Source organism: Ammospiza nelsoni, chromosome 1, assembly GCF_027579445.1.
Source record: "Ammospiza nelsoni isolate bAmmNel1 chromosome 1, bAmmNel1.pri, whole genome shotgun sequence".
NCBI classification, from domain to species: Eukaryota; Metazoa; Chordata; class Aves; order Passeriformes; family Passerellidae; genus Ammospiza; species Ammospiza nelsoni.
Genome location: NC_080633.1, coordinates 91,682,719 through 91,708,638, shown reverse-complemented (window position 1 = coordinate 91,708,638; position 25,920 = coordinate 91,682,719). Strand labels below are relative to the sequence as shown.

The 25,920-nt window shown below is 40.1% G+C and overlaps 1 protein-coding gene across 2 annotated transcripts in view; it reads left to right on the top strand.

The window, feature by feature from the left end:
• Window positions 1-321: 321 nt before the first annotated feature.
• The window catches only part of ANKS6 (ankyrin repeat and sterile alpha motif domain containing 6), a 40,536-nt gene continuing 14,937 nt past the window's right edge, over window positions 322-25,920 (top strand). The window contains exons 1-11 of one of the 2 annotated variants that reach the window (XM_059485514.1): window positions 322-677; window positions 4,040-4,539; window positions 6,798-6,842; window positions 8,488-8,692; window positions 12,133-12,239; window positions 13,667-13,815; window positions 19,466-19,670; window positions 20,137-20,186; window positions 21,215-21,418; window positions 23,168-23,333; window positions 23,978-24,147. In XM_059485514.1, the coding sequence (XP_059341497.1) occupies window positions 322-677; window positions 4,040-4,539; window positions 6,798-6,842; window positions 8,488-8,692; window positions 12,133-12,239; window positions 13,667-13,815; window positions 19,466-19,670; window positions 20,137-20,186; window positions 21,215-21,418; window positions 23,168-23,333; window positions 23,978-24,147 (2,157 nt within the window). Of the gene's footprint in view, window positions 678-4,039; window positions 4,540-6,797; window positions 6,843-8,487; window positions 8,693-12,132; window positions 12,240-13,666; window positions 13,816-19,465; window positions 19,677-20,136; window positions 20,187-21,214; window positions 21,419-23,167; window positions 23,334-23,977; window positions 24,148-25,920 lie in introns of both variants that reach the window. The other variant, XM_059485507.1, reaches the window with a different exon arrangement.

Genomic DNA, 25,920 nt, shown 5'->3' with positions numbered 1-25,920 from the left:
GCGCAGAAATCCCTGGCGTGGGGGCAGGAGCCGTGAGGACACCGGCGCTGCCTGGCCGAGGCGGAGGGACACCACTGGGGCTGCCAGCGGGGCAGGAGAGGCGCCGAGACCCCCGACCCAGGCTGGGACAACCCTCGCCGGCTCCGAGGAGCGCGGCCCAGCCCGGCTCCCCCTTCACGCCGTGCGAGAGCGGCCAGGGCGCTGCGGCCGCCCTGGGCCGGCCTCCTCCTGCCGGCCGAGTCCCCTCCTCCCCGCTGCCTTCCCGGCGGCGGAGGGGCGGTCGCGGCCGGCCGAGCCGCTCGGGGCCCGGCAGCGCTGCCCATGGGGGAGAGCGGGGTGCCCCCGCAGGTCCAGCTCTTCCTCCGCGCCTGCGAGCAGGGCGACTGCGAGACCGCCCGACGCCTCCTGGGGCTGCCCGGAGGCGGCGGCGGCGACCCCGCGGCCCCCTCCTCCTCGTCGTGCGGCCCCGAGGAGACGGCGGCGGAGCCCCGCGGCGAAGCGTCGTCCCCGCCGAGCCCCGCCGTGCCCGTGGACTGCACGGACGAGGCGGGCAACACGGGGCTGCAGTTCGCCGCGGCCGGGGGGCATGAGCAGCTGGTGCGGTTCCTGCTGCGGAAGGGCGCCTCGGTGCAGAGCAGGAACCACTACGGATGGAGCCCCCTCATGCAAGCGGCCAGGTACGGGAGAGAGGGAGGGAGGGATCAGAGCCGAGGTGCGGGTCTCCCACCGCCATCCCTCTTCGCCGCGGAGCGCCGGCCTAGTCGGCGGCAGCCCCGGGGCGGGGAAGGGAGGGAGGGCCGCCGGGGCTCTGCCTTCCCCGCCCCCCGGCTGCCGCGGGCGCTCGGCTCCCTCGCTCTCCGAACCGCGGTCCCCGGGCCGAGGGAGGGCGCCGGGGAGCTCCGGGCGAGCCAGCGTGGGAGAGAGGGCGGGCGCCATGTTGAGGGCCGCGGTGGGTTGGTGCCAGCGGAGCCCTGAGTTGTCCCGGGGATCGGAGCGGTCGCCTGTTCCCGTCCCTGGGCGGGGGTGAGGAGGGGCTGTCCCGTGTAGAGTAGGCTAAGTGTTGTCATGGGGCATTAGAAACTTTCCATGTTGAGAATGTGGTATTTGAAGCGCTGCTTGCTGTTCCTTGGTTTAGCCAGCGCAAAATTGGAGCTAACGTGAACACGAAACACTGCTCTCCTCTGTGACAATAGGTATATGCACGTAGCCTTACTTAATTTTCCATGGGTTTTTTTGGTTTTGTGTTGTTTTGTTTGTTTTTTTTTTTTTTTTTAATCTGTGTGTCTTGTTGAAAACTACGTGTGATGTAAGACATACTGAAGCGAACTGAAACAATTTCTCTTAGTTTGCCCATGTGTGCCGAGGTAGCTTGCCAGAGGCTAGGGAAAATCATTGCTGAGGGTTTGTAATGACACAACGCTTGTTTTGTGCATCGGTGATGCTCTCCTCTGTGTAACCCACTGCTGGGCCGTGGGAGGTTCCCGTGTTGCCACTGCTGGGGTTGGTGCTTGTCTTTATTTATTCTGGTGGTGTTTTGGTTTGGTTTTTTTTCTGTTTTTTTTTTTTTTTTTGGGGGGGGGGGTTGTTTGTTTGGGTTTTTTGTTGGCTTGTTGTTTTTTTTTTTTAATTTCATAACTTCAAAATACTTGGAAGAAAATAATCTGTTTCAAAGTCAACCTTTCTCTTTTCAATTAATGGCCATAGAAAGTTCCCAAAGAATGAGTCACACAGCTGGTTTCCCAGTAAGAACAAGGAAGAACAAGGTTCAACAATTTAGTTATTTTATGAAGGTTTAAAGAAAAGGAAAAAATTGCAGAAACAGATTTTTTTTCCCCTTAATGAAAACCATACGCTCATTCCCTAAAAACAATAAAGTCAGATGACTAAAACACTCTCACTGATTTCAAGAAATTACTGGCTGACATTTGAAAAGTGTTGTATATATTGCTGAAAAGTGTAAAGTAAAAGAGCATATTTTCTCTTCTTTTTAATGGATAACCAGAAAGGAAGCCTGGTGTTTGTACAAAGGTAGGCTTCAGACTTAGGTAGCTGTTTCATTTTCTGGCTGTGATTAACTCTATTGCAGCTGGACAGGAGGTAGCATATATGCATAAAATTAACTGTGTGCAGGGGTTGCAGGCTCTACTGAGGTGATGCAGTGAAGGTACAGGGTAGATTTAGGGAGTACACAAGCTCCAGAGGCTTCCTCCTGCCACTGTATACTCTCTGGAAGGAAACAAAGGACTTTGAGGCTGTGGTTGCTTTAAGTGGTCAGTAGCATTCTCTGGGGTTTCCTCGACTAAGGTTTGCTTTGCTGTCATGTACAGAAGTTGCCTTCAGGGTCAAAGTTGGGTTGTGCTAACCACAACATGCATGAGCATGCAGTAGTGCATGATGCCTGCAACAAGAGCATGATGCACACATCTTGTCAAGGTATTATATTTATTAAAATATGGGGTTGCCATTTTCTCACTGATAATTGGCAACCCTAACCCCAACCTCCTGCTTGTCTGATTGCCTTTTGCTTACTGACAAACTAGCTGAGCCTCTGATAGTCAAGCGATATCAAAGCTAGGTTTCTGGTAAAGCTGGTGTCAGAGTTCAGTACTCTGACCAAGTTCTTGTAGATATTTCACACAAGGAGGGTTTGGTGCCATATTTCTTTCTTGGCAGAGACTTAATATTACACAGGGTTTTAATTTAGCCTTGTAATACAGCAGTGTCTTGAAATCATAGCGCAAGCCTGACATAGCAACTGCAACAGACAGTTGAATCACAAGACACCTTGGCACACCTGTTACATGTCCCTGTATGCTCATCATCACAGTGCTGGGTGTTGGAAGGAATGGGTTAAAAACCTCAAGACTGTTGAGGAGGATTGTAAATCACTCAAGTGACCTTGGAGCCAGGAATAATTCTTGATAAGTCTTGTGTGAACTGCAGGCCATTGGTCCTTTAGCATGAACTGGTTATGGTGCCTGCTTCTCCACTTGTGTATGTCTGCCTGTGTGTTGCTTTGGGGGTCCCCAGGTTCATGAGGTAACAAGTAAATTTACTCTTTGCATTCTAGCTGAGTGAGTTTGTGGTTGTTCTGTCTGCCTGCTTTTGTCAACTTACGCACTGGGTATTCCCAATTATCAGGAAGGAATAACTGGCTGGAAGCCAATTCAAGCACCTTACTTTTTTAACACTTAATTTCATTTTGGTGCTTGGTGTTGGGCTGAACTGTGTTGATGCTTCCCCCCATGCTGGTGTGTGTGACCGAGGAGCAGAATAATTTCCATTGATTGTTTTAGGGAAGGCCATTCACATGGCCAGTTGTCCCACTCTGCTGGTAAGCCATTTCTCTTGGTCCTCTCTGGTCCCCTTGGTGTTGAGGGAAGTTCAGCTAACTTTACAACAGTCATGGCCACTCACCGTGTTCTTCTCTGAGCTTCATGGACACATCTGTAATCCCTAAGTCTTCTTATATTGTGGGAGTTCATTGATGGTTCACAACTAGAAAACAAGGGATAATGCAAATATAGAAGACTGACTCTCCAGTTGATAAAATGGTGTTTTTCTTCCTTAGTTAGCACTGACGCTACAGTTTTTACTCCAGTTGTTCAGTAGTAATGATGGTACTTAATAAAGATCTCTGGAAACAAACTGGCTTTGATCTGTTAATGGGATACATCTGTGGAAAAAGAGCCTGAAAGTGACACTGGTTTGTGGAAGTTATGAGTTGGTGCCTTGGTGGCCTGCAGCAGAAAATGAGGCTGGCATTTTGCTGCTTTGAGCAGACCATCCTCTTTGATAGGTGCCTGCTTTATGAGCACAGTCACTGGTGCATGTGGAATGGTTTTGTTTACAGTCCTCGGCTGATGAGTGGTCTTCTCCAGCAAGGTGCCCATTGTCACATTCAGAGATGCTTGTATGATTCCTCACAGTGTATGTATTAGTCAATTGGCAAATTTGGTAATGAAGTTTTCTAGGTTCGGAGGATGTTGGTTTTTGCAGTCCAAGGTGTTAATTCTCCGTTGTGTCTCTTTCCTCCAAGGTTTGGACATCTAAGCGTGGCCCACATCTTGCTGGAGAATGGTGCTGATCTCAATGCACAGAACAAGTTAGGAGCCAGTGTCCTCACAATGGCCTCCAGAGGCGGTCATGTCAGCATGGTGAAATTGTTGCTGGAATCTGGAGCTTTTGTGGACAATTACGACCATTTTAGCACAAATGTACTTAACAGCAGCAGAGATGACCTTCCTGATATCACTCCACTGATGGCAGCTGCTCAGCATGGACATGAGGCAGTGGTGCATCTGTTGCTAGAGTGGGGAGCTGATTGTAACTACACCATAAAGACAATGGGCTGGAGCCCTTTAATGCTGGCAGCTGTTAGTGGAAAGGTGAGCATGGCACAGCAGCTCGTGGAGAAAGGTGCCAACCCTGATCACTTGAATGTACTACATAAAACACCTTTTGAAATCTCTGTTGGCTTCAAACACAAAGACATGAAGGACTATTTGGAATCTCTCACAACGATTAGGCCTCAGGCAGGTATGGAATGTTACTTTGTGTTTCACTTTAGAAATTGAGGAGCTTATTTTGTGTGGGCATGAGGTTCTTTGTAATTTGCAGCTGGATTTTGAAAATGTTGGAGCAGGCACACCTACTTCAGCTGAGGTACAAGTGCCCAACTTCAGCAAATTTTTTCCATGTTAGCAGGATAAGATTCCTGTCTGTATGTGGCTGTTTTGGGGACACTTTTCAAGATATTTATGCAAGCCAGCACTGGGAAGTGCTTAACAAGAGAGTTTGGAAGAGCTGGATTTTCCAGCTTTGTACTGTTTGGTATGAAAGATAAGGATGTGGCTAGCTCTAGAAAGATCATTTTCCACTGCCGTATGGACATGTCCAAAACTGTTGTCTACATTTGGTGTCATTTCTGCAGGTCAAGCTTCCCTTGTACTTGAAGAAGTAAGAACAAAAATCAGACATCTGTTTCTGTTGTAGAGAAGGTGTGATTGACTTATAGGTTAAGTTGGAACTCTAGAGCTTTCATCCAGCCATGCTGCCAGGCAGGACTGATTGATTGTAGATGTTTGGTCATGACCTTGAGGAACAGGCATCAGTTGCTTACAATATACAGAATCAGCGATCCATGGAATTCATGAGTGTCCATGTGTTTGCATATACAGGATGTATGTTCAGGCAGAGTTGGCCTCAACTTAAAGTATTGAAGGATTCTGTTTAAGTGAGAGGACTGGACTTGCTTTAAAGCAGATGGATGTTTGTCACCTCTGCTGAGGGGGAATTTCCATCATCAGGAGGGTAGTAACTCATTTGGGCAGAGGGAGGAGTAAAAACATTTTTCTTCCACACAAATTTCTGCATTGGTTTTTAACCACACTTCAAGTTTCCTCCTAGCGCTGGAGTCTTGAATATCTTGTGAAGAAGAAAGATCATTTCTGTCATATGGAAGACAGGAAAGAAGAAACTTTTGCTTCTTTCATTGCCATAGATAGGGTGAATTGCCTCCTAGGAGAAAGCAGCTCTCTTCCCACAGCTGTTCTCAGCAGCAAATTTACTGCCTGGAATGGCTTAAGTGTTACCTGCCTTCTGTCCCTGTCCTTACTTAGGCTCTACTCAGATCACAGTCTTTCCTTCTGGCATCTTCTCATGGTCTCCTGCTCCCTGAAGCTGCCTCTCCTCCAGGGTTTTCACATTACAAGAATGGAGCCTGGTCCTTTCCTAAACTAGTCTTTTGAAATCTGTTTTGCAGTGGTGAGCTCATACACACAGTTCCTTCTATAAGAGCAGTTTCTGAATCAGGAGAAAATGTAGGACGCATCACTCTCTTTCCTGGTCTTAAAATAAGAGTTTCTTGGAGTATTTTGGAATTTTCAGCAATTCCTTTTGTTCAGCATATTATGGTGACTTCCTTTGGAGTAAAGCTGTGAACATAAACCTTTTCTGTATTTCATAAAAATGCCAGAATTGGCTCACGAAATCTCTCAGTGTCTCCTTGTTTTTCATAAAATTTTGTTACCCCATTGATTCTGTAGTAATAATTTGTCCATAATAATTTCGAGGATAGAGGATGGTATTTTCTGGCATGAGTGGAAGGTGAAAAATATGTCACTATTTTTTTCTCATCTATATAGTGTCAGAATTTTCAAAGCACTGTGAATCCATGTAAAAAGAATGATTCTTCGCTCAAAGTATTACAATTTGTAATAATTACAGTTCTTATTATGGGGATGATTATCTGGGAGCTGAAGAATATTAATTCACAAATAACAAGCTGCGTAGTTAAATTGACACTATTATTTTTGTGACCTTTACAAATTAACCTGGAAATACTCAAGAGGAAATAAAACTGGGGCAGCTTGTAAAACTCCTTTTGAGTCACCTTTCAAAATAATCCCATACAATTTGAGTGTTCACTGTTGTACAGGTGATTTTACCAGGCCACAAAGCCATACTGTAATTCTGTAGGGGATATTTTAGACTTCCAGGCAGGAAAAAAAGAGTTTCCAAATACAATATCCTGATGGAGAATGGAAATTGAAAAGCCTGTGCTGGTGCCTTATTATAGTTTCTAGCTTTAGCTCTGCTCAGAGAACTATACAGGTGATTCATTCTTCCCAAAGGTAATACAGAACTTGTCAATACTTTCTTTGTTCTTATTCAGTATATGCCTAAACATATGTTTTATAATACTTTAAATTTTTAATAGTTTTTTGTATAAAAATTCTACTAGAGACTTTTGGTATTTTTTTTATTGCTAATATAAATGTTTATATTTCTTTCAGATGCAGAAAAGAGGCAACCTGATGTCTTTCATGCTTTGAAAATGGGTGAGTACTGTCATGATTCTTCCACCCTGTCTAGTTTTTCTAACTTCAGAGCATGTCTGTTTGCTAGTGTGGGAAACATGATTTTTCTGTTCCTGCTCTTCACATGTGAGCTACCAAAACATCTTCCTGGGAAAGCCTCAAGTCTGTTAGATTTTTAGAGTGATCATGTGCTCTTCTTGTACCCCTGTGATTTTTGAGATTTACAGATGTTAGTGCTGGGTCAGAAGAAGTAGCATAGGAGGGGCCAAATGAATACTGGTCAGCACACTGAGTTTTGGTTTTTTTTTTTTAATTTAGCTATGGATGGCAGCCCTGTTAAAAAAGCAACTCACTAGGTTAAGGAGTGTCCAGGGTTCAGAGGACATTCTGTACGTGTCTCTGTAGGTTCCAGGGTTTCTGTTTAACAGTTTGCCGTGAGTCTGTGTTATAAAACCCACCCGCTGTCTTTTGCCAAATCGGAACATACCAAAAGTAGTCCTGTTCCAAGAAATTAGCTGAGTGGCATTGGTGGGTGTGAGTTTCAGTGAGTGCATTCAAGTGGCTGCAGGGTTTGTCTGGGATTCTTAACGACTTTCCAAGGAAAATGTTCATGCTTGTGATTGAGTTGAAAGCAGCCTATGCTGTGAAGCAGTTTACCATCTGAAGGGTTTTATTAAAGGTGAAAATTTTTCCATTTGCATGGAAGTTGCTGATTTGCTTGTTCTTGCCCCTGTACCTGTGGTAGTACACACAATCACAGAGATCTTTTTTTTCCTTTGTCTTCTTCCCTGGTTTTGCCTGCCATAGGACAGCAAAAAGGATGTAGGTGAGCTTAGGCTCTCTGTTAAAGGCAATCCTGACTACCTCATACGTTCTGTAAAAGCAGCCCTACTTCAAGATTTAGGAAAAAACCCTCAACCTTGTTCAAATATAATCAGTAACATATTTCATACTGCTTTTTGTAATCTAGGCAAGAACTCAAGTGACTTCCAGCTCCTTTATGTGGAAACCTGAAAATTAGATTAACTTTTAAGGAACTGTAAAGCAGACTAATGACAACAAATGATTTTACTCTTAAGCAAGGAGTAGGGAAATTTTGTGTTGGAGGCGTAGTTCGAATACTGGAGACAGAAAAAAAATTCAGAATATAAGAAAGCTGAGCACTGAAATAAACACCGTTGAGGTTGTGGAATTCTATCAGTAAAAGTTTTTAGAATCAGTGAACTATCTTTGTAAGAGGAACTTACCAGTCAGTGTGAGACAAGGCATTTTTCTACCTGTTTAAGGCAAGGTATGACCTCCATCACCTTTCAGAGTGCCTTTGTACCCACCTACTTTGATTCTAAAATAATTTATTTTCTGTGAGTGCAGCCTTTGAAGGAAAAATAATGGTGCCTGAGCATCATCAATTTTCCTTGCAGGACATCATCTTACGGCAATTTAATAGAAATATTCCCTTTTTGTGTTTTCACATGCAGGATGCACTGCAGTTTATACAACCTTCCTTAGTCGTTCATTTCAGAAAATAATTATTATAATGGGATTGCGCCATAAGTGTACAGGTAGAGAAAATGAGGAAAATACAGTGCCTCATGCAGTTTTATGTCAGCTGGAAAGATGTACTAATTAACTAACATTTAGATTATGTTTTATCACTGTTTTACAGGAAACTTTCAGCTGGTTAAAGACATCATTGATGAAGATCTGAGTCAGGTTAATGTTACCACTGTTGATGGTGCATCTCCTTTAATGATTGCGGCTGTAACTGGACAGCTGCCCCTTGTTCAGTTCCTCGTTGAGAAAAAGGCTGATATTGATAAGCAGGATAATGTTCATGGCTGGACAGCACTAATGCAGGCCACGTACCATGGGTAAGACATGTGCTCTCTTTGTGTCTAGCAGTAAAGAAGTTTAATTTTTCTTACATCCCAATAGAAAAAATCCTCTTTGATACTGACTGTAGAAGCAGAGAGGTCTTAAAAAAAATTAAGAGACTCATGACCTCAGTTTCTCATGACTCTTGCGCTGCCCTCAGCTTTTTGGAGCAGATCTGAATCATGTTTTAATCACCATAGTATGAGAAAGACATTAAACTATTAGAGAATGTCCACAGGAGGGTAACACAGATGGTGGAGGGCCTTGAGGGGAAGCTGTGTGAGGAATGGCTGAGGTCACTTGCCTGTTCAGCCTGGAGGAGATGAGTCTGAGAGGAAAACTCATTGCCATCTATAACTTCGTCATGGGGGGAAGAGGAGGGACAGGCATTGACATCTTCTCTGTGGTGATCAGTGACAGGACCCGAGGGAATGGCCAGAAGTGTCAAGGCGAGGTTTAGGTTGGGTATTAGAAAAAAGTTCTTCGCTTAGAGAGTGGTTTGGCGCTGGAAGGCGCTCCCCAGGGAAGTGGTCACAGCACCAGGCCTGACAGAGTTCAAGGAGTGTTGGATCAAAGCGCTCAGAGACATGGTGTGACTCTTGGGGATAGTGCTGTGCAGGGATTCTACAGTCTTGAATTCAACTGCCCTTGTGGGTCCCTTCTAACTCAGGTTATTCTGTGATTCTGTGATGTTTGGATTTTAGAATGGGTAAAGCATTTGGGAACCTGAAGCAAGCTTAGTAAGTACTGGGAACATGGTGCTCCAGGCAGTCCCCAGGAGCCTTGGTGCATACTTCAGCTTCCATCCTTTGATGTTTTTCAGTATTGTGAAAGATTCTATCACCCCTCCTGCCAGGGTTGTAAGTCTACATGAAGTTGTGAAACTTCAAGGCAATCAGCTTTCCATGTACCACATTTTCCAGTTGTAAAACCATTTCTGTGTTCTTCTGTTCAGCCTTTAGTTTTCATCGAGTTTTTGGAAATGCAGCCAAAATAATTTCATTTTCTGTAAAGCTCCTTCGTAAATCTAAGTAGCTGCTTGGGAGTCAGACCTCAGAAATTGCCCTGGCTGGTACTTCACATGTGATATCTATAACACTGTTTGAATACAGGATATTCAGTTCTGGAAGGTGAACTTTTCTTTGTTGTAGATAAGGCCTGCAGCAAGGTGAAGGTTCTCTTAAGTGGTAGTACATTAATTGTATAAAGGCAGGTATTCGACACCTGATTTTTTTTTTAGTCAGCAGATCTGCTTGGACTGTATAAATGCAACAAAAAGGAAAAATAGGAGGTCAAGTTGTCATTGCCTTGTGAAACTTTTCTGAAGTAGTTCTTGGGGCCTTTATTGATAGTAGTGACAGAAGTGCACTAAGATCAGATTTTCTGGTGCAGCTGTTTCACATAGCATCAGTCACACAGTGCACTGCTGGAATAGGAGCAGCCAGCACAAAGTGATGGGCAGGGCTGCTAGCATGTCCCCTTGCTGGTACTCAGGTACTTGTTTGTGGAAGCACATACAAGAGTTAGTCCTGCATGTGTTCAGATGCTGGCTCTTCAGTTTACTGGAGGACGGGATTATGAAAAGTCTTTTCCCTAATATATCAGTCAACTTTGTAAATTTGAAACTTTGTAAGTTAATTTTGTTAATATGCTTAACATTTGAGGTAGTGGAATTTAAGGAGTGTTTGATATTGTTCATGCTTAAGTAAAGCTGTCTAAAGGACACTGGCTCAGTGGAAAGACCAGAAGGACATCCCAGTCCTGGAAATAAGAGTGTGACTTCTTGGGAACTTAGAGCTATCCATGAAGGATAAAAGATGTCTCAAGTCACCCAAGATAATCGCAGCATCACAGCCAGCTATGAAACCCTCTCAGTGTTGTATGTTGTCATAGGTAAATAATGACAGCAGGACTGACTCCAGGGACATCTGGATCAATAGAAGAGCAGCATGAAGGCTGCAGAAGTAGAGTTGCTGTGCTAAGTTTTACTGTGATGAGTAATCATAGTACAAGTGGAGGTAGTGCACTTGAAATATACAAGAGCCTTGTGTGTAAAGCCGCCTCGCGTGCATAATACTTATCCTTGTAATTCTATACTTTGTATCTGAACCTTTTTCTTAGCATGGAGAGTTGCAAGTTTTCATAACATCTGGAAATCTTTGAGCTCCACAGAGCCTCAGCTAACCCTTTCTCAGGACCACCAGTAGTGTGAAGGGCTTGAAGGAGGGAGCAGGCAAGGTCTCTCTGAGCCAGAGGCACTAAGAAGTGATGTCTCTGTGTGCTCACAAGGTGCAGGACTGGAGAGCAGGAGGGAGGGATGATAGTTCTAAAGAAGAGTAGGAAAGTAATAGGAAATACTCAGAGGAGCTGTGGTGAGGATAAGCAGAATTTTTGTTAGAAGAGAGGAGTAACAGTCATCCTCCATTTCAGGTTGATTTTGTGTGGAGTGAGTTCAGGAGTGGAAATCTAATCTGAATAAGAAATGATGCTCTGAAGTGGAGATGTTGAGATCCATTTTTCAGCTTCATTATTAGAATTTGCAGTTACCTGTTAGTGCTTGAGAATGTTTTTTCTCTGTGTTGCTGATGCATGTCAAAGTTTGATTTTATACAAGGTCGGTCACTGTTAAAGAGTTTTAATATTAAATATATTTTCCCTAGCTTTGTTTTCTGTTCAGTTATTTCATAGGCTGAATTGAAGTATTGTTTTTAACTCACAAGGCTAGTCCTGCTTATTTACTCAGGTGTATCAGAGGGGAGAGGGGCTAACTGGAGCAGGATGGTGAATGTCTTTTATGCAGCTAGCTTTGAGGAGGTTTTGTTGGAGGTGTTTTTGTTGGTTGGCATTTAATGCTGATTGTTTTTGCATTTTAAACACCTCAGGGAAGTGATGATGTGCCCTCTCAATTATAAAATTTATAGCTGTAATTAGGTGAAGTACTGTTTGAAGTTTATAAGTTATCTTCAGTCAATTTGGCTTTTCTGTATGCAATTTCTTAATGTGCAAGCTGTGAAAACGAGGTTGTATTGAAGATTTAGTGATGGCATGTGATGACTACTGAAATGTCCTTTGTCATTCCATCTGCTTTTCTGCCCTAGGCATTAATGGCTTTCATTGGAAAGGTGTTTAGCAACATATTGCAGTCACTTCCAAAGGATCAGCTTAGGAAGCTGATACTCAAATGGTGTTTTTAAGGCTAACTTTCTGCATGTTGATTAATGTAAGTCATACTGAGTAAACGTGACTGATAAAGGACTTGTGGGAGCTTTTGAAGAGCTTGTGAACAAATTTTACACTAAGTTATTTGTAGAATGTGTAAAACTGATCTCTGATTCAGGAATAATGTTATAAAAGGCTGCAAATAGAGTATTGGGTGCTTCTTTCTTCATTTACTTGTTCTTTAATGTGATCAATGCCTTTTTTTCTTTCCTTAAAGAAACAAAAATGTTGTAAAGTATCTGTTAAATCAAGGAGCTGATGTTAACCTTCGTGCGAAAAATGGATACACAGCGTTTGACTTGATAATGCTGCTGAATGATCCAGGTATGCTATTTCAAAATGCTGTGGAGAAATGCACAATATAAACAAATATACATTCCTTCCAATCTAGAAAATACATTGCAGTTGCTAGGAAGTATCCTCTCATGTCTAGGCTGGACTGGACCAAGAAAGGACACTGTCTGAAAGTGATTGGGGTTCAGTTAATTGGTTAGATGAGTGTATACGTTTATGGGATAACAGATTTCGTGCATTCCTCTTGCTTTTGGTTCTAAAGATGCTTGAAAACTGTGCTGTTTGTGTCACCAGAGCCAGCTGTGTGGCATTTGATTGTGGGGGCACTGGAATTCTGTAGTGTCATTAGCACAGAGCTATGAGCTGGAGGTAGAAATTGCCCCTTGACAAAGACCAGCAAAGGGCCAGGACAGAGAGAGCGCAGTGGGAACAGAACTAGGGAACTCCTGATGGAACCTCCAGCGAGAATAAATCACACCTCAGGGTTCAGGGTTCAGGTTGTTTGTGTGGGAGTGCTGTAGGACAAGACAGCATGCTTTGGGGAGGCTTGAATGAAACACATTCACTTTTTGTTGCAATTTGTTTTACATACATAATTTATTATTGTTAATCTTCCTTGGTACCTGAATTGATTTATCTGAAGCCAAAACCCATTACTGCTTATGCAGTCTCTGAATTTACACCTTATGGTGGTCATGGTTACTAGCAGATTGTTTTCTATGTCAAAGGTAGATCACTAATAGTGCAACATTTTAGATAATAAATACAGAGAATTATTTTAGACCTAACTTCTGCAGCAGAATAGTTTGTCTCGCTACTTCTTTCTCTCTTGTTCAGTTCTCTTTGCCTTTCTGAAAATCCTACCTGACTCCTGTACAAAATGCAGATTTACAGAATTTATTTTTTTTGCTTTCCTGTCTCCTGTCATGCTTATTCTTTTTTCATCCTCTTACTTTTTTTCTTACTTCTTTTTTGTCCATGTTTTTCTTACCATTTATTTTCAGTCCCTTCATTGTCCAGGCTGAACATCTTCTTTCTCTTTGGGATTTACTTTCGAACTTCTTTCTGCAACCTACACTTGAAGAAAGAATATTAATTTTTCTCTACTCTCTTCTGTGCCAGGTGAGAAAAGGGAACATCTCAATATTGTTCTTAACTTGTACAAAGTGTGAGAGAGGGCAGTTCACTTGGTCACACATGACTGATTCCAGCTGAGTAGCATGCTTATTTATATTGATAAAAACCTTTAGAGAGATGGTAAAACTGCAGCCCAAATTGTGGAGAGAAGACATGGGAAAATAGGTCAAGAAAGAAAGGTTTGGGGGTTCATCTGCTTTGTGTTTGAGAGGTAGATCAATTGCTACTTATATGTGATTTACAGGGAAAATGTCAGTGCATCGGTTGTAATTTGGGAAAGCAAAACAGGCCAAACATTATCTTAATTTGCTTCCTTTTAGATACAGAGCTTGTAAGGTTACTGGCATCCGCATGCATGCAAGTAGATAAAGACAAGAATAAAGTGAACAACAGATCATCTCTGCCTCGTTCCAGAAGTAGGCAATCCTTAAATGTCCCGATCTTGCCAGATGACAAAGGAGGCCTAAAGGTAAATATATTCATTCTTGATAAAACCTCATTAATTCCTGTAATGTATAAGCAGAAAAAATAATTGCTAAGTCTTTTGGATCTAATATGTAACTGGGTTTGTTGGGGAGTTGTGTGTGTTTCTGAATTCCTCGTTGACAGTATGTTCTGATTTTGTGGAGTGTAGCAGGTATTCAACTTCCTTTTCATCAGGTAGCAAGGCATTGAAGCATTTGCATTGAAGCATTTCAGTGCCTAGAAATAGATCTCATGATTAAGTGGAAGGTACCATGTTAATAAGTTTGGAACTCAATTTCCATTTTGATCTTGCTTTTAAATCTGGACAGAGGGTAGACTCCTTCCTAGCCATAAATGGTAACAGGCTATTGACATTGAAAATTAAAAATATCATAGCAGAGATCTTAATTTGAAGAGTTGTGGAGGAGTGTGTACTTCAGGCTTACATGTCATCTGGCATGCTGAATCCTTAACTCAAAACTGATGGTGGTCCAATAGGAAACAACATAGAGTTAGAATAAGTGTATGCCAACTAAACAAAGATACTCCAACTTTCATTGACTGAAAAAGAGAAGGAAGAAGAGTTAGTTTTGTTGTTGTTGCCTGTTTCCAGGCATCAGTTTATTTAGTGAATAATCTTTAATTATGGTGCATGTGTAGTGTACCTCAGAATTTTCTGGAGTCCATGATGTCATCCTTTAAGTATAAATATTACCAGGATCTTGAAAAAAGTAATGTTAATTTCCAGGCTATTTTTGACATGAATTTTAAAGACCATTTAAAGTTCTGCTTCAGCTCAAATCTGTTTTGCAGTTTTAACTATAAAGGAACATGTGATTGTTTTCATATGATTATGCTATCATTCAATATGATACAACTTCATTGTCAATTTAGACAGAGCTATTTTACATAGATGGGAGACTGTCAGAATAGCTTTTGGCTCTATGGAATACAGATCAGCAATGGATTGGATTGCAACCCTTGCAGTGTTACTACACAAAGACTTGAATTAGGGTCATAAAAGATTGTGAGGTGAAAAAAAAACTAGTTGCCAGTGATAAGGATACAGGCACAATTTTTGACATGAATTTAATAATCTGGAATATTTAAGTATTTGGCCTCAAAGCTACAGAGTATTACAGTGCTTACTAGTCATTATCAAACTTTTCAGCAGAAATTATATTCTGTATAGTTCTATTAAAAATACAACCTGTAAGCCTATGTAATCCATTCTTCCATCACTTCTTAATGCTTTGCTAATCAGCCTGTCTGACCATGAGTATCTTACATATCTTACATATCTTACATATCTTACTCTTCTTACAAATACTCCAAAAGGATAAAAATGATATTTGCAGATTTTCTGCTAGAGGGCAATGTCATAATAGGCATGACTCTTTGGGACAGTATGGCTGTGGTGAGGGGACCTCTCCCGGGATTTGTAGCAACTGTGTTTCTGTGTGAACAACTGCCCTGTGGTGAGCTGGAGCTGTGAACAAAAGAAACTTACGGCAACTCTACACCATTGTTTTGTTTAGATCAGTGCAAGTGACTGAGTGTATGGTCTGCAGGGTCATGGAAATGTGAGAGTGAGAGGGAATTCATGAGGCTCACTTGCCTTAGCATCAGGAGACAGAACAAATACACCAAGAACATCTTTGATAGATATTCAGTTCACTCTTCTTTCACTGTAGTGAAGATTCCCATATCCCATGGTTTTTCCATTAGCGCCCAGTTCCACTGCTTGATGCTTTTTTGGGTTAGAATTTTTTTCACCCTGAAATTTTTCCTTTTGTTGCCCATTAAATTGATTGAATCTTGTTCAGTGGTCACCTTCATTTTTGTAAGAACTGTATAAATACTTGAAGAACTATAATATTTAATATTTTTTCTAGTCTAAACAAAATTGATTAATGCAAATTTCCTTGTTTGTATGTTTTGATTCCTAAACTTTTGACTATTTCTAGTATGTATGTTATCTGTCAAGATGAGGATTCTAAAATGAGTGGTGAGATTCTGACCAGGGTCACAGTATCACTTAGTGGCATACAAAAACTCTGTCACAGATGTGTTTCCTTTTTGCCAGTGAAATTCACTTTTTTTTTTCAGCAGTAACACTGTGCATCTATACTGAGTTTCTGCTATGTTGTGATTGATTTTATTTCTTTAGTACACCTGCTTATTTCCTTGCTTTTTTTTCCTACATTAGTACACTTGATTTCTTCTTGCATGCCAGCTTGAACCTCCACTGAAAAATGTCAGTTTGGCAGTGTTTAAATTTAGAGTGTTAAAGGTGATTACAAAACTGTCTAGATGGATGTCTTCCTTATACTACAGAAAAATACGTTGTGTTTCATTGCTGCAGTTGTTAGTGAACATTCCCAAATCTATTGCACAAAGTATGTTCTCCCAGTTTGAGATCAAATAATTTGCAATTTGTCTCATTTTTTGGCTGTGGTCTTTTCCCTTTATTAATTTTACTTGAACCATATTTTTCTTAATTGTTTGATGAATGCTACATGAAATAGCAATAAAAGCTTTAATAAAGTCAAGCTGCATTCCAACTTTTCTTCCCTTCTGCTCCCTTGACTGGTTATTCTGTCAAAAAGAGATTCATTTGGTAGAGTTTATTTTCAACAAACCTATGCTGGCTGTGTCTTATGAGCTGTGATGACATAAGAAGTTTTTTCAGTTATGCCTTGTCATGGTAAGCATTTTGATCAGTAAATCTTCAGATTTTCCCTTTTCAGTGATTGTATATTTGCCTTTTGCCTGATTTCTGTAACTTCTTCCATACTTTTTAGTGAAGATAATATTTATTCAGCGGTCATGTTGCCTATAATTAACCCTGGGGTAATTTTAATCAATATTGTCTGGTTCTAATTTGTCTAGTTCTCATTTAAATACTCTTACTCTGTTAAGCAAATGCACATATATTCCTGCCTTCCTCCTGTTAATGGTACTAAATCATACTAAAATACCTGATTACAGCTAGGCTGCTTATGAAGTTTAAAAAAATAAATGCTTTTCAGTTTCACCTCTTCTTTGAGCACTTTTGTCATTAACTAGTAGACTTTTTGTGATGTTTCGTTTATTTTTATTTTGTGCACTGTATTGGCCCCTATTCCTTTACCTGCTGATAACATAGTAGATATTCATGATCTCATTCTTCACCTCTATCGCACAAGAACTGTTAAATGATTTGTTTCTTACCATTTCATGGCCTCTGTGTGAATCAACACGGGTGGGTAACCAAGGCAACCACCAAGCCACAGCTGAAATGCAAGGAGAAGATTTATTTTGTTACCTCAAGGACAAGGCTGGGTGCCAGAGATGCACAGGGACCCAGGGTTCAATAGGTTTAGTTCATCCTCTAAGTAAGGGCTTCGAGTGTGGCTGTGAGAGTGTGTTACCTCTGCACAGAAATTCTACTTCTCCACTCAGGCAGAGGATGAGCAACACCAGGCATAATGAATGGAGTTTCCCACACCTACATTTTTCACATTCCCAGCTGAAACGTCACTTTGAGCAGGAACTCTTCCCTCCTCTTATTTGATTTTAACCCTTTCTTCCCAAAAGCCTCAAAACCAAAGTTGTCCCTTTTCCATATGCAAAAATTTTATTTCCTTTGTTTTTTTTCTTCTTGCCTGTTCTTCTTCAGCAAATTACACTCTCAATGTCAGTCTTAGAGCAGTGTGAATTACTACATTCAGTTTCTCTTCTAGATTAAAATTATTTGAGGGCAGAGATTTCCAGTTCTTCCCCTTAATCTTTTATTCCTAGCATTTTTACAAATGTCTGAGGTATTTCTAAAATGGAAACGCCATTTTTCTAGTTCTTTGATACTGTTGCCTTCTCCCACTGCTGCTAGATTTCAGCCTTTTTATAGACACTATTTTTAACCAGAAATGAATTTTTGTTACTTGAATGCCTCAGTCTATTTAAAGCCCTTTATTACAGCTTCTGTACATGTGTGATGTGGTAGGGGTATATGGAGAGGCTGCAAACTCCTACAACAGCAAACTAAAAACTCCAGAGATCAGACCATCATACTGTGAACACCAGAAGACAAGGTGAACCTCTCCAGTGTCATTACTTTCTTGCCAGAGAGCAGTGATTTTTGTCTGGTACCATAGTGGCTGTATTTACTCCATTTTGGGGTAGTTTGTGGTGTGAGTGTATGTTCAGGGAGCAGAAGCACTGTGGGTAGGAGTAACAGATGATGGGCAGTTAGAAGTGATCTTTCTTACAGAAAGCAAGGTAGCTTCAGTGACCAAAACCAAGAAGTGCAAGCACTCTCTTTTGTAAGCTCATTGTAGTCTATGGTAAAGCTAGATGAACTTCCAGTTCCTTTGGAAGGTGAATAAATGCTGAACTGTGGGTTTTATTGCTTTCTCAGAGCTATTTGTCTCTCTTGCCTTTTTTCATCAGATCTTTGTTGCTGAAAGTAATGGAAATCTTTATTAGTTGTGACACCAAAGAGATACAGAGGTCTGAGAACTCTATACATTACTAATGCTCTGTGCAGATCTAAAATGTTTTTATTGGTCTTCTGCTACAAGGATTAATAGGTAGAGGATAAGTATAAAAAAGTTGCAAAGACATATATCAGTGAGTAGTTGAAAAATATTAAATGCCAAGAAGAGAGAAGAATATGTATTGTGAGAAAGGGTTGTTACCTGGATTTGCTATCACTTAAAGCTACCCTGATGAAGTGTTGTTATTTTAACATTAGTTTTTTAAAAAAGTGTTCCAGAAAGAGAAGGAGAAACTTAATAAATAATCAGAAGGTACTTACAATCTGATTTACCTAGAAGCTACATAATTTTTTGTGCAAAAGGCATAGGTTTTGTATAGTCTAGAGAAATATCTTACTGAAGACTTGAAGCAACTTGCACTGTCTGCCTGTAAAAATGTGCAGGTCTGTGAATATTTGAATAAATTTTACTTTGAGCAAAGTCTTTTTGCATAACAGTTTCCACATATGTGATATGTGTATGGATGGAGGTTATAGGTACATAGTCCTAAGGTTTATGTTGTTTTCACAGCTGCTGTTTCCTTGCCTTGCTCTTTTTCAGTTTATAGTCTTCCCAGTCTGGTTAAATTATCTATATAGAAGCACTGTATGGATGTGGACCTTTAGTTTGACAGAAATATTATCAGAACTCTTACAGTTTGCCACTGGTTTTGAAAATCTTGGCAAGAAGCTTTGATGCAGATTACATAACCTCATATGCACACCTATAAAAAGCATAAAATAGAGATTCCACTCATTGATTCCAGAGAGAGTAAAAATCTATGGTGAAATTGGAAGTTAATGGAAAAATTAAATATTTTCTATGTAGCTGCAAAAATCCCCTATTCAAATTGCCCTAATACTTCTATCTACTTTGACCTTCCAGGTACTGTGGAAACACATTTTAAAATATTTTCCATGTGAAAAATAAGGGAAGAGATAATTATTATGCATGCAAATTAGACTGAAGGATTCTGTTGGTAACTGCAAACCACTTTAGCATTGCTTTTTACCTTTTTGAAAAAACTCCTTGGTAAAATTATCGCTTCTCTAATGATTGCTTAATTATACATCTGTTTTCCTCTTTTATTTTTCCTTTTAGTTGGAATTAAATTGTTGTGTCTTCTTTTCAATCTAGTCCTGGTGGAGCAGGATGTCCAATCGATTCCGCAAGCTGAAGTTGACTCAGACATTGCGCCATGGATTTCCTTCTAATCAGTTTGTGCCTTTTCCGGATGAGGCTGAACCATCATTAAATTCCACTATAAAAGTAGCCTCACAGAGTGATACAGACATCTCTGGAAACCTTGATGCTGCTCCAGCTTGGAACACAAATAACAAATGTAGTGGTAAAGGCAGAGTTGTATTGTGGGAAATGAATTCTTGTGGGGTGGTCGGGATGATATTATTTCTGATTTATTGGTTTAGTTCTGCTTTAGCTTAATATAAGTGAAAAAACGTAATGTATTTGTAGTCTGTAGAAAGAGAGATGTTTGTACTCGTTGTTGATCGTGCTGAGTGCTGTAGCATTTAAGCAGAAAATACTAATAGAACCATGTTACTGTTTTTTAGTAAACGCCATTAAATTAAGACCAGTCACTGAAAAGTGTTAATATCTTCCATAAAAATTCCCCACTGTATGAATGCAAAGTAAGACTTGGCTTAACTTTAGCTGAGGTGCATGGGAGTGTCACTCATACTGTGTGCGTACTGAGGGTAAAGCTGTTGGTTGTTTAAAAGCAATGAGCTAGCCTTAGAAACAGAAGTAGAAACATGTAAAAAACAAAACATAATTTATGTATTTTTCAGGTGCAAACACTGCGAAAGGAGAAAAGGACGATGAATTATTGAAAACTATGGTATGTTGCAGTGTTTTTGGTGTTTCAGCCTAATTCAGAGGGTCATGTAGCTCCCATAATTTTTGCAGTTTTTTGCCTCCTGTCCAAGTCACTTCTAGAAAAAGAGCTTGTTTGTAGTCACTAGTCATGAACTGATAGGCTTTGATATACCAGTAGTTCTTAGACTAGCAAGTACTAAAAGTAGTGTGATATGGAAGCTGTACTGACTTCTTTCAAGAGTTATCCATACCTTTATTTGATCAGCAATGAAATAGTAAAATAAATGGAACAGCTGCTTAGTTCCTGACAACTATTATGAAGTGAGGAAAACATGGATGGAACATGGTACAATGGAGATGTGAAATCACTAGTAGAGACAACCATGAAATATCTAGTTTGGGAGGTGTATTTGTGTTATTCTGCTTCTTCTTTTGTTATGCTATAGCTTTATATTCCCCTGCAGCTTTCTCCCTGGTGATGTCATTAAATTTGGATGGTTATTATCTTTATGTTCTTTCAAAAGAAATTTGAGTTCTTTTGTAAGAACTTTTGGTATGACTGACTGACAGAACTCCAGGGAGCAAAATCAGCTGAGGTGTTTTTGTCTCTTTCTGCAGTACACATACAGCAGGAACATACAGTTGCTCACTGTTTCCAGTTATCCTGTCTGGGAATACAGAGAGGTCTGCATTGTTGTTTCTTTGGAAATTCATTGTTATTCTTGTGAAAGTCAACTTGAGCAATATTTAGCCCAGTAATGGAAGAGACAGTAATGGAAGAGAGTTTTCTGCCGCTTAATGAGCTATATTCATTGCATCAAATAAATAAGCATAATATTGAGGGTTACCACAGTGTTCATTGCTTTCTCTCTTGTTATTATGTCTTGTGCTTCTCCTCAAATAGTACTTTTGTGTCTCATTTCTGTTCTTTTTAAATGTGTTTTCATCTTTTTGCTTAACTTAGTATTTTGAAACCACATCTCCAGGTCCCAGTAAACTTTCTTAAGAAGTGACTCTTTCCCCACCCTTTTCTTTGTTCCCCTTTCTCAGCTGAGGAGCAGTGCTCCATTTACCAGGCTGCCCAGTGATAAGCTGAAAGCAGTGATACCACCTTTCTTACCACCCTCAAGCTTTGAGCTTTGGAATTCTGACCGAACCCGACTCAGCAAGGATGGCAAAGCTGAACAGATGAGAACTGCCTGGCCACAGAGAGCAGTCAAGCACGATTTTAACAGCAGTGGAAACTCTGATATAGTAAGCAAACTAAATGTGTATGAAAATACTGTGCTATGCCCTCGCCCCATTGTCTGATGAGCCATTCTGTTTCTGATTAGAAATTTCTTTTAACCCACTGTTTCAGCAATGGCTTGTCCATTTAAGCAGTGCTGCTTAGGAAGAATGCACATCTGTATGTAAGGAGCATAATGAAACAAAAGTTCTGTATGAAGTGAAACAACATTTTTTTAAATTTGGTTTGGTTTTGGGGGGTTATTGATTTTGTTTTGTTTTTTTGTTTGGTTTGGTTTTTTGAGGGTTTTTGGGGTTTTTTTGCTGTTAACCAGAACCACCAACAGTGTGGTAGAAACTGCTCTGATTTGAAAAAAAGACCAGGGACAGTAGAACTAAAGAATGAAAATTGCTCAATTTTTAGTAACTGAGCAGGAAGTAAGAAATATCAGTAAGACCAATATACAGACATAATATGCTGAAAATTAGCAATAGATAAAATTGTAGCAAGTAGTGATCAAGTGGACTCGAAGGCACACAGCTTTAAATTGGAAAAAGTCTTGATTATTTATGTTTTTTTTTTATAGAAGGAGCTTGCCTGATTCTACAATGCTTTCAGTCAAAAGGCAAGCCAAGAGTAAACTAGGTGGTTTGTCTTGAGCTAGGAAATTAAACAACTTTGACAGCCTTCTCTTTCATAGTTGGAGGATTTAAAGGAGAAGTGCTAACTCCCCTAACTGTAGACTGTAATAACTACATGTAGAGAAGACCAGTCCAGAATTGTGTTTCAATGTCAGTTCTAGACATGGGACAGTGAAGACATTTAGGAGGAATTTTTTTTCTCTTTCATTTTTTTATGTGGATACTGGCTTAATACCAGTAGAGGTGATTTAGGAGGAATAAGGCAGAATAAGGAAAGTGACATAACAGGAAGGTATGTGTTTATCATCCCAAAAAAGATGATTGTAGTAACATAGCTGGAAAATTGACATGTGTATAAAGTGAGGGGTAGGGAAGGGTTAGCTATCAGTCCTTCTGTGAGGAATGAAGGATCTTGTTGAAGGTGTAGGAAGGAGGGAAACAGTAAGTCAGAGATGGAAGAAGTGATTTGAGCAACAGAGTAAGAAATATTAAAAACCTGAGCTGCAAAAGCTCATATGTCAAGCGGCTGGCAGTGGCCAGTGGTGTAAAAGCAAAAGAAAAGTGGCTGAGGATTTGGGTAGTGTATAGCTGGATCAGTAGTGCCTCACTTAATAAAACTCAATAAAGTGGTGCAGCTGGCTGTTTAGATTGCAGGGAATATAGAAATGCAACTGGTGGAGAGCAAGTTTATATCACTTCTTGTAGCTTAGTTTGTAAGAAACAAATATGTGATGGATGGGAAGGTGGTAGCTGTTTTGTAAGATGAGAGAGACAAAGCTGGGATTCTGCAGGAAAGAAATTTCAGATGTGATAACTTTTTTGCTTCCCTACTGCTCATAATACTGTGTATATCATATCTCAGGTGCATCATATATGCTCATTTTCGTTGGTCAAAGATTAAGAAGAATTAATGGCTTAATGTGTTGTAATTTATTTCATTAAATAAATGTATTCAGTATATATATATTTATATAGGTATATATTCATGTATATGTAGAATAAGATTCTTTATGATATCCCCTTTGTTCTTCAGTGCAAGTTTCAGAACTTGGGATAAAGAAAATAGCAGTTGAAGTTTGCTCTTTATTTTTCTCAATCAAGAAAGAACAAATTATTTTTCATTTTGTTTTCCAGACCTCGGTTAGCAAAGGCACTAGACCAGTCAAATTGCCAGCATTTGCAAGAAGGCCAGCATCTCCTTCAAATTCCAATAACTTCAACCATTCTCCCCATTCTTCTGGTGGATCTAATAACATTGCAGGAATTAACAGGCATGGAGGAGAACTGCATAACAGATCAGGTACCATTTTTAATAAGAAAGTAATTTGTATCTGATTCAGTTAAAAAGTTAGTGTTTGTGATGATGGTAGAAGATAGTAAACTTTTTCTGAGTGCTCCTACCGTTGTAGAAGCAAAGCTTCTGTAAATTTAGAGGACTCGGGATTGGACTTCAAACACTTACATAAGGGAAGAACAGCCTTACATCTGCTACAGAACTCTCAGTGGTCAGCCCATCTCATGCAGATTTTACTGGATTCACCCATGGTGGGTCAGGCTCATTGCACCATGCATGTCATAGCAGCAGGCATAGGAGCCAGCTCTTACTTTCTGTTTGAAATAAAAGCTAGTTTTCAATTAAAACCAAAGCTGCATGCATTGTACCTTGTAGTTGTTGAAGACAATGTGGTGAAGTGGCTTATGAACACTATGTCCAAAGTTATGAAAGTCAGCTCTGTGTGTGTATAGACAGGGCTGCTTCCCTCTTCTGCTACTGATCTCTGTTCTTTATTCTGCTGTAGAAATCTGAACCTTGCAATTGTCTTGGGATTTATCCGGACAGTTTTTAAATGAAAGTGAATGTTTGAGAGTCAACAAAAGTATGGTTTCCTTTACATTTCAAAAGTATGGTTTCCTTTACTGGGTTTATTTTATTTTTTGTTCTAGGTGGCAGTGCAGATAATGTTTTGTCTCAGATTGCAGCCCAAAGAAGAAAAGCAGCAGGCTTACCTGAACAGAAACCCAGCCAACAGCACAGTCCAGTCCAGTCAACTCCTTCATCTGCTGTGTCGGATTTGCAGTGTGCTCAGGTTGTTGGCAATGGAAATGTTGTAAAGGTAATGGGAAATGTAAAATTTTGCACTCCAAATAAGTCATATCTCATTCATGGGTGGCTGGTGCACAACACTGCACAGCCAAAAAAGAATGAACACTTGGTATGTTAGTGGAAGCTTTTCAACTCTACAAACCTTATTTTTATAAACAGAAGATGAAACCTAATAATAAAACATGATTTTACTTTATTATTAATTTCACTTTGTTTTAAGAAAAAGTAAATGCAATGCTTGATTTTTGGGTAGAACTGCACTATTATAGTTTCTCATTATTTCTTTCTATGGACCAGAAATAATGTTTTATGTTAGTTATTCCTGGATTTTACCCTGAAGTGGTATAGTTGGTTTCTCCAGCTAGTTTCCCTTCAAAGACTCAACCTGAATGCAGAGTGTGACATAATTTGTACCAGGATATGGTGACCACAACAATATACATATAACCAGTCTGCTCCACTGGTGTTGTTTTTAAACAGTAGGTCATCACCTAAGTAAGGTTTTGTTCCTGAGGCCATGCTGTCTGTGCTGACTTACCTGTCAATTCCCAGGAATAGCTTTGCTCTCATTTTCGTGCACATACTTTGAAGTTCTTAACTGCTTTGTACACTTTTGACGGTTAAGATTTTAAATCTTCAAGATCTGCAGAGACACAAACTGGAAAGCAGCATCATAACAGAAGATGAGACATACTGTTGAGAAATTGATGGGTTTATTTACATAGAGAAACATTGCATTTCAGAGAGCAAGAGAAAGAAAACACAAAATTTGGAGTTTATGTTCTAAATGCCTGATATTCTGGAAATGTTAGAATACGTGAGCAAGAGCAAAATTTCTCCAACTTTTGCTTATGTAATCTCCAAGCAACTCATTTTGTTTTGCTTTGTTTGCATCTTTCAGTGAGATTCTTCAAATTTTACCTGAGGAAACAAAAATTACCAGAGTATAAAATTAATACTTTTGCAGTCTTATTCTGTATTGTCTTATATTGCAACAGTACACAATATTTTTATTTAATCAGTACATAAAAATGACAAATGAAATTGCAAAATTGTTCAGAAATTACATGGAAATTTCTGGAGGACAAAAATCAGAAAAAGGTGCAACTACTAATGCTGAAACAGTTTCCATGAATAGTGAACAGTCACCTTGTCTCTGATATGTCCGTTCTGATTCTGGAGGGGCTAATGGTTGCTTTTCAAAGATGAGATTGGGAGCTAAAATTTCTAACTCAGCTGGACCACCAGAGTCTGAGGATTTATATCAATTATTTGGCATATGGTAATCTGTCCTCCCTTTCTATCCTGTGTAACTGCTCCCTGAGTTATAAATGATCCATCTCTTTCTCCTGTAGACAAAACCCCTTTATCATCCTCTTCTCTCAATAAAGTCTTGTCTGCAGAGCAGCTACCAAATGCTTTTTCTTTCTGAGGTGGTCTGGCCAGTATGTTTTAATTAAACTCTCAGCATGTCCCCTCAGCTTGTTTTTAACTTGTAAGTAATTTCAGAAGAGCTCCTTGTGTGCCCCCCAAAAGTCTCATTTTTCTCCAGTTATATTAATCATCCCACCAAGAGATAATACCTGTGCCTGTGAGCTTTGGACTGCAGATCCTGTGACCTTTTGTTGCAACAATGCTGCCACTAAGAAGTTTATCTACTAAGTGTTTCCACTAAGTTTATCTAGAAGTGTTTCCACTCACAGTGGGATACACTTTGTACTGTTGAAAAGATTTTTAAACAACATTTATGCCATTGTTTTGGAAAGCCAACAGCTTTTTCAAT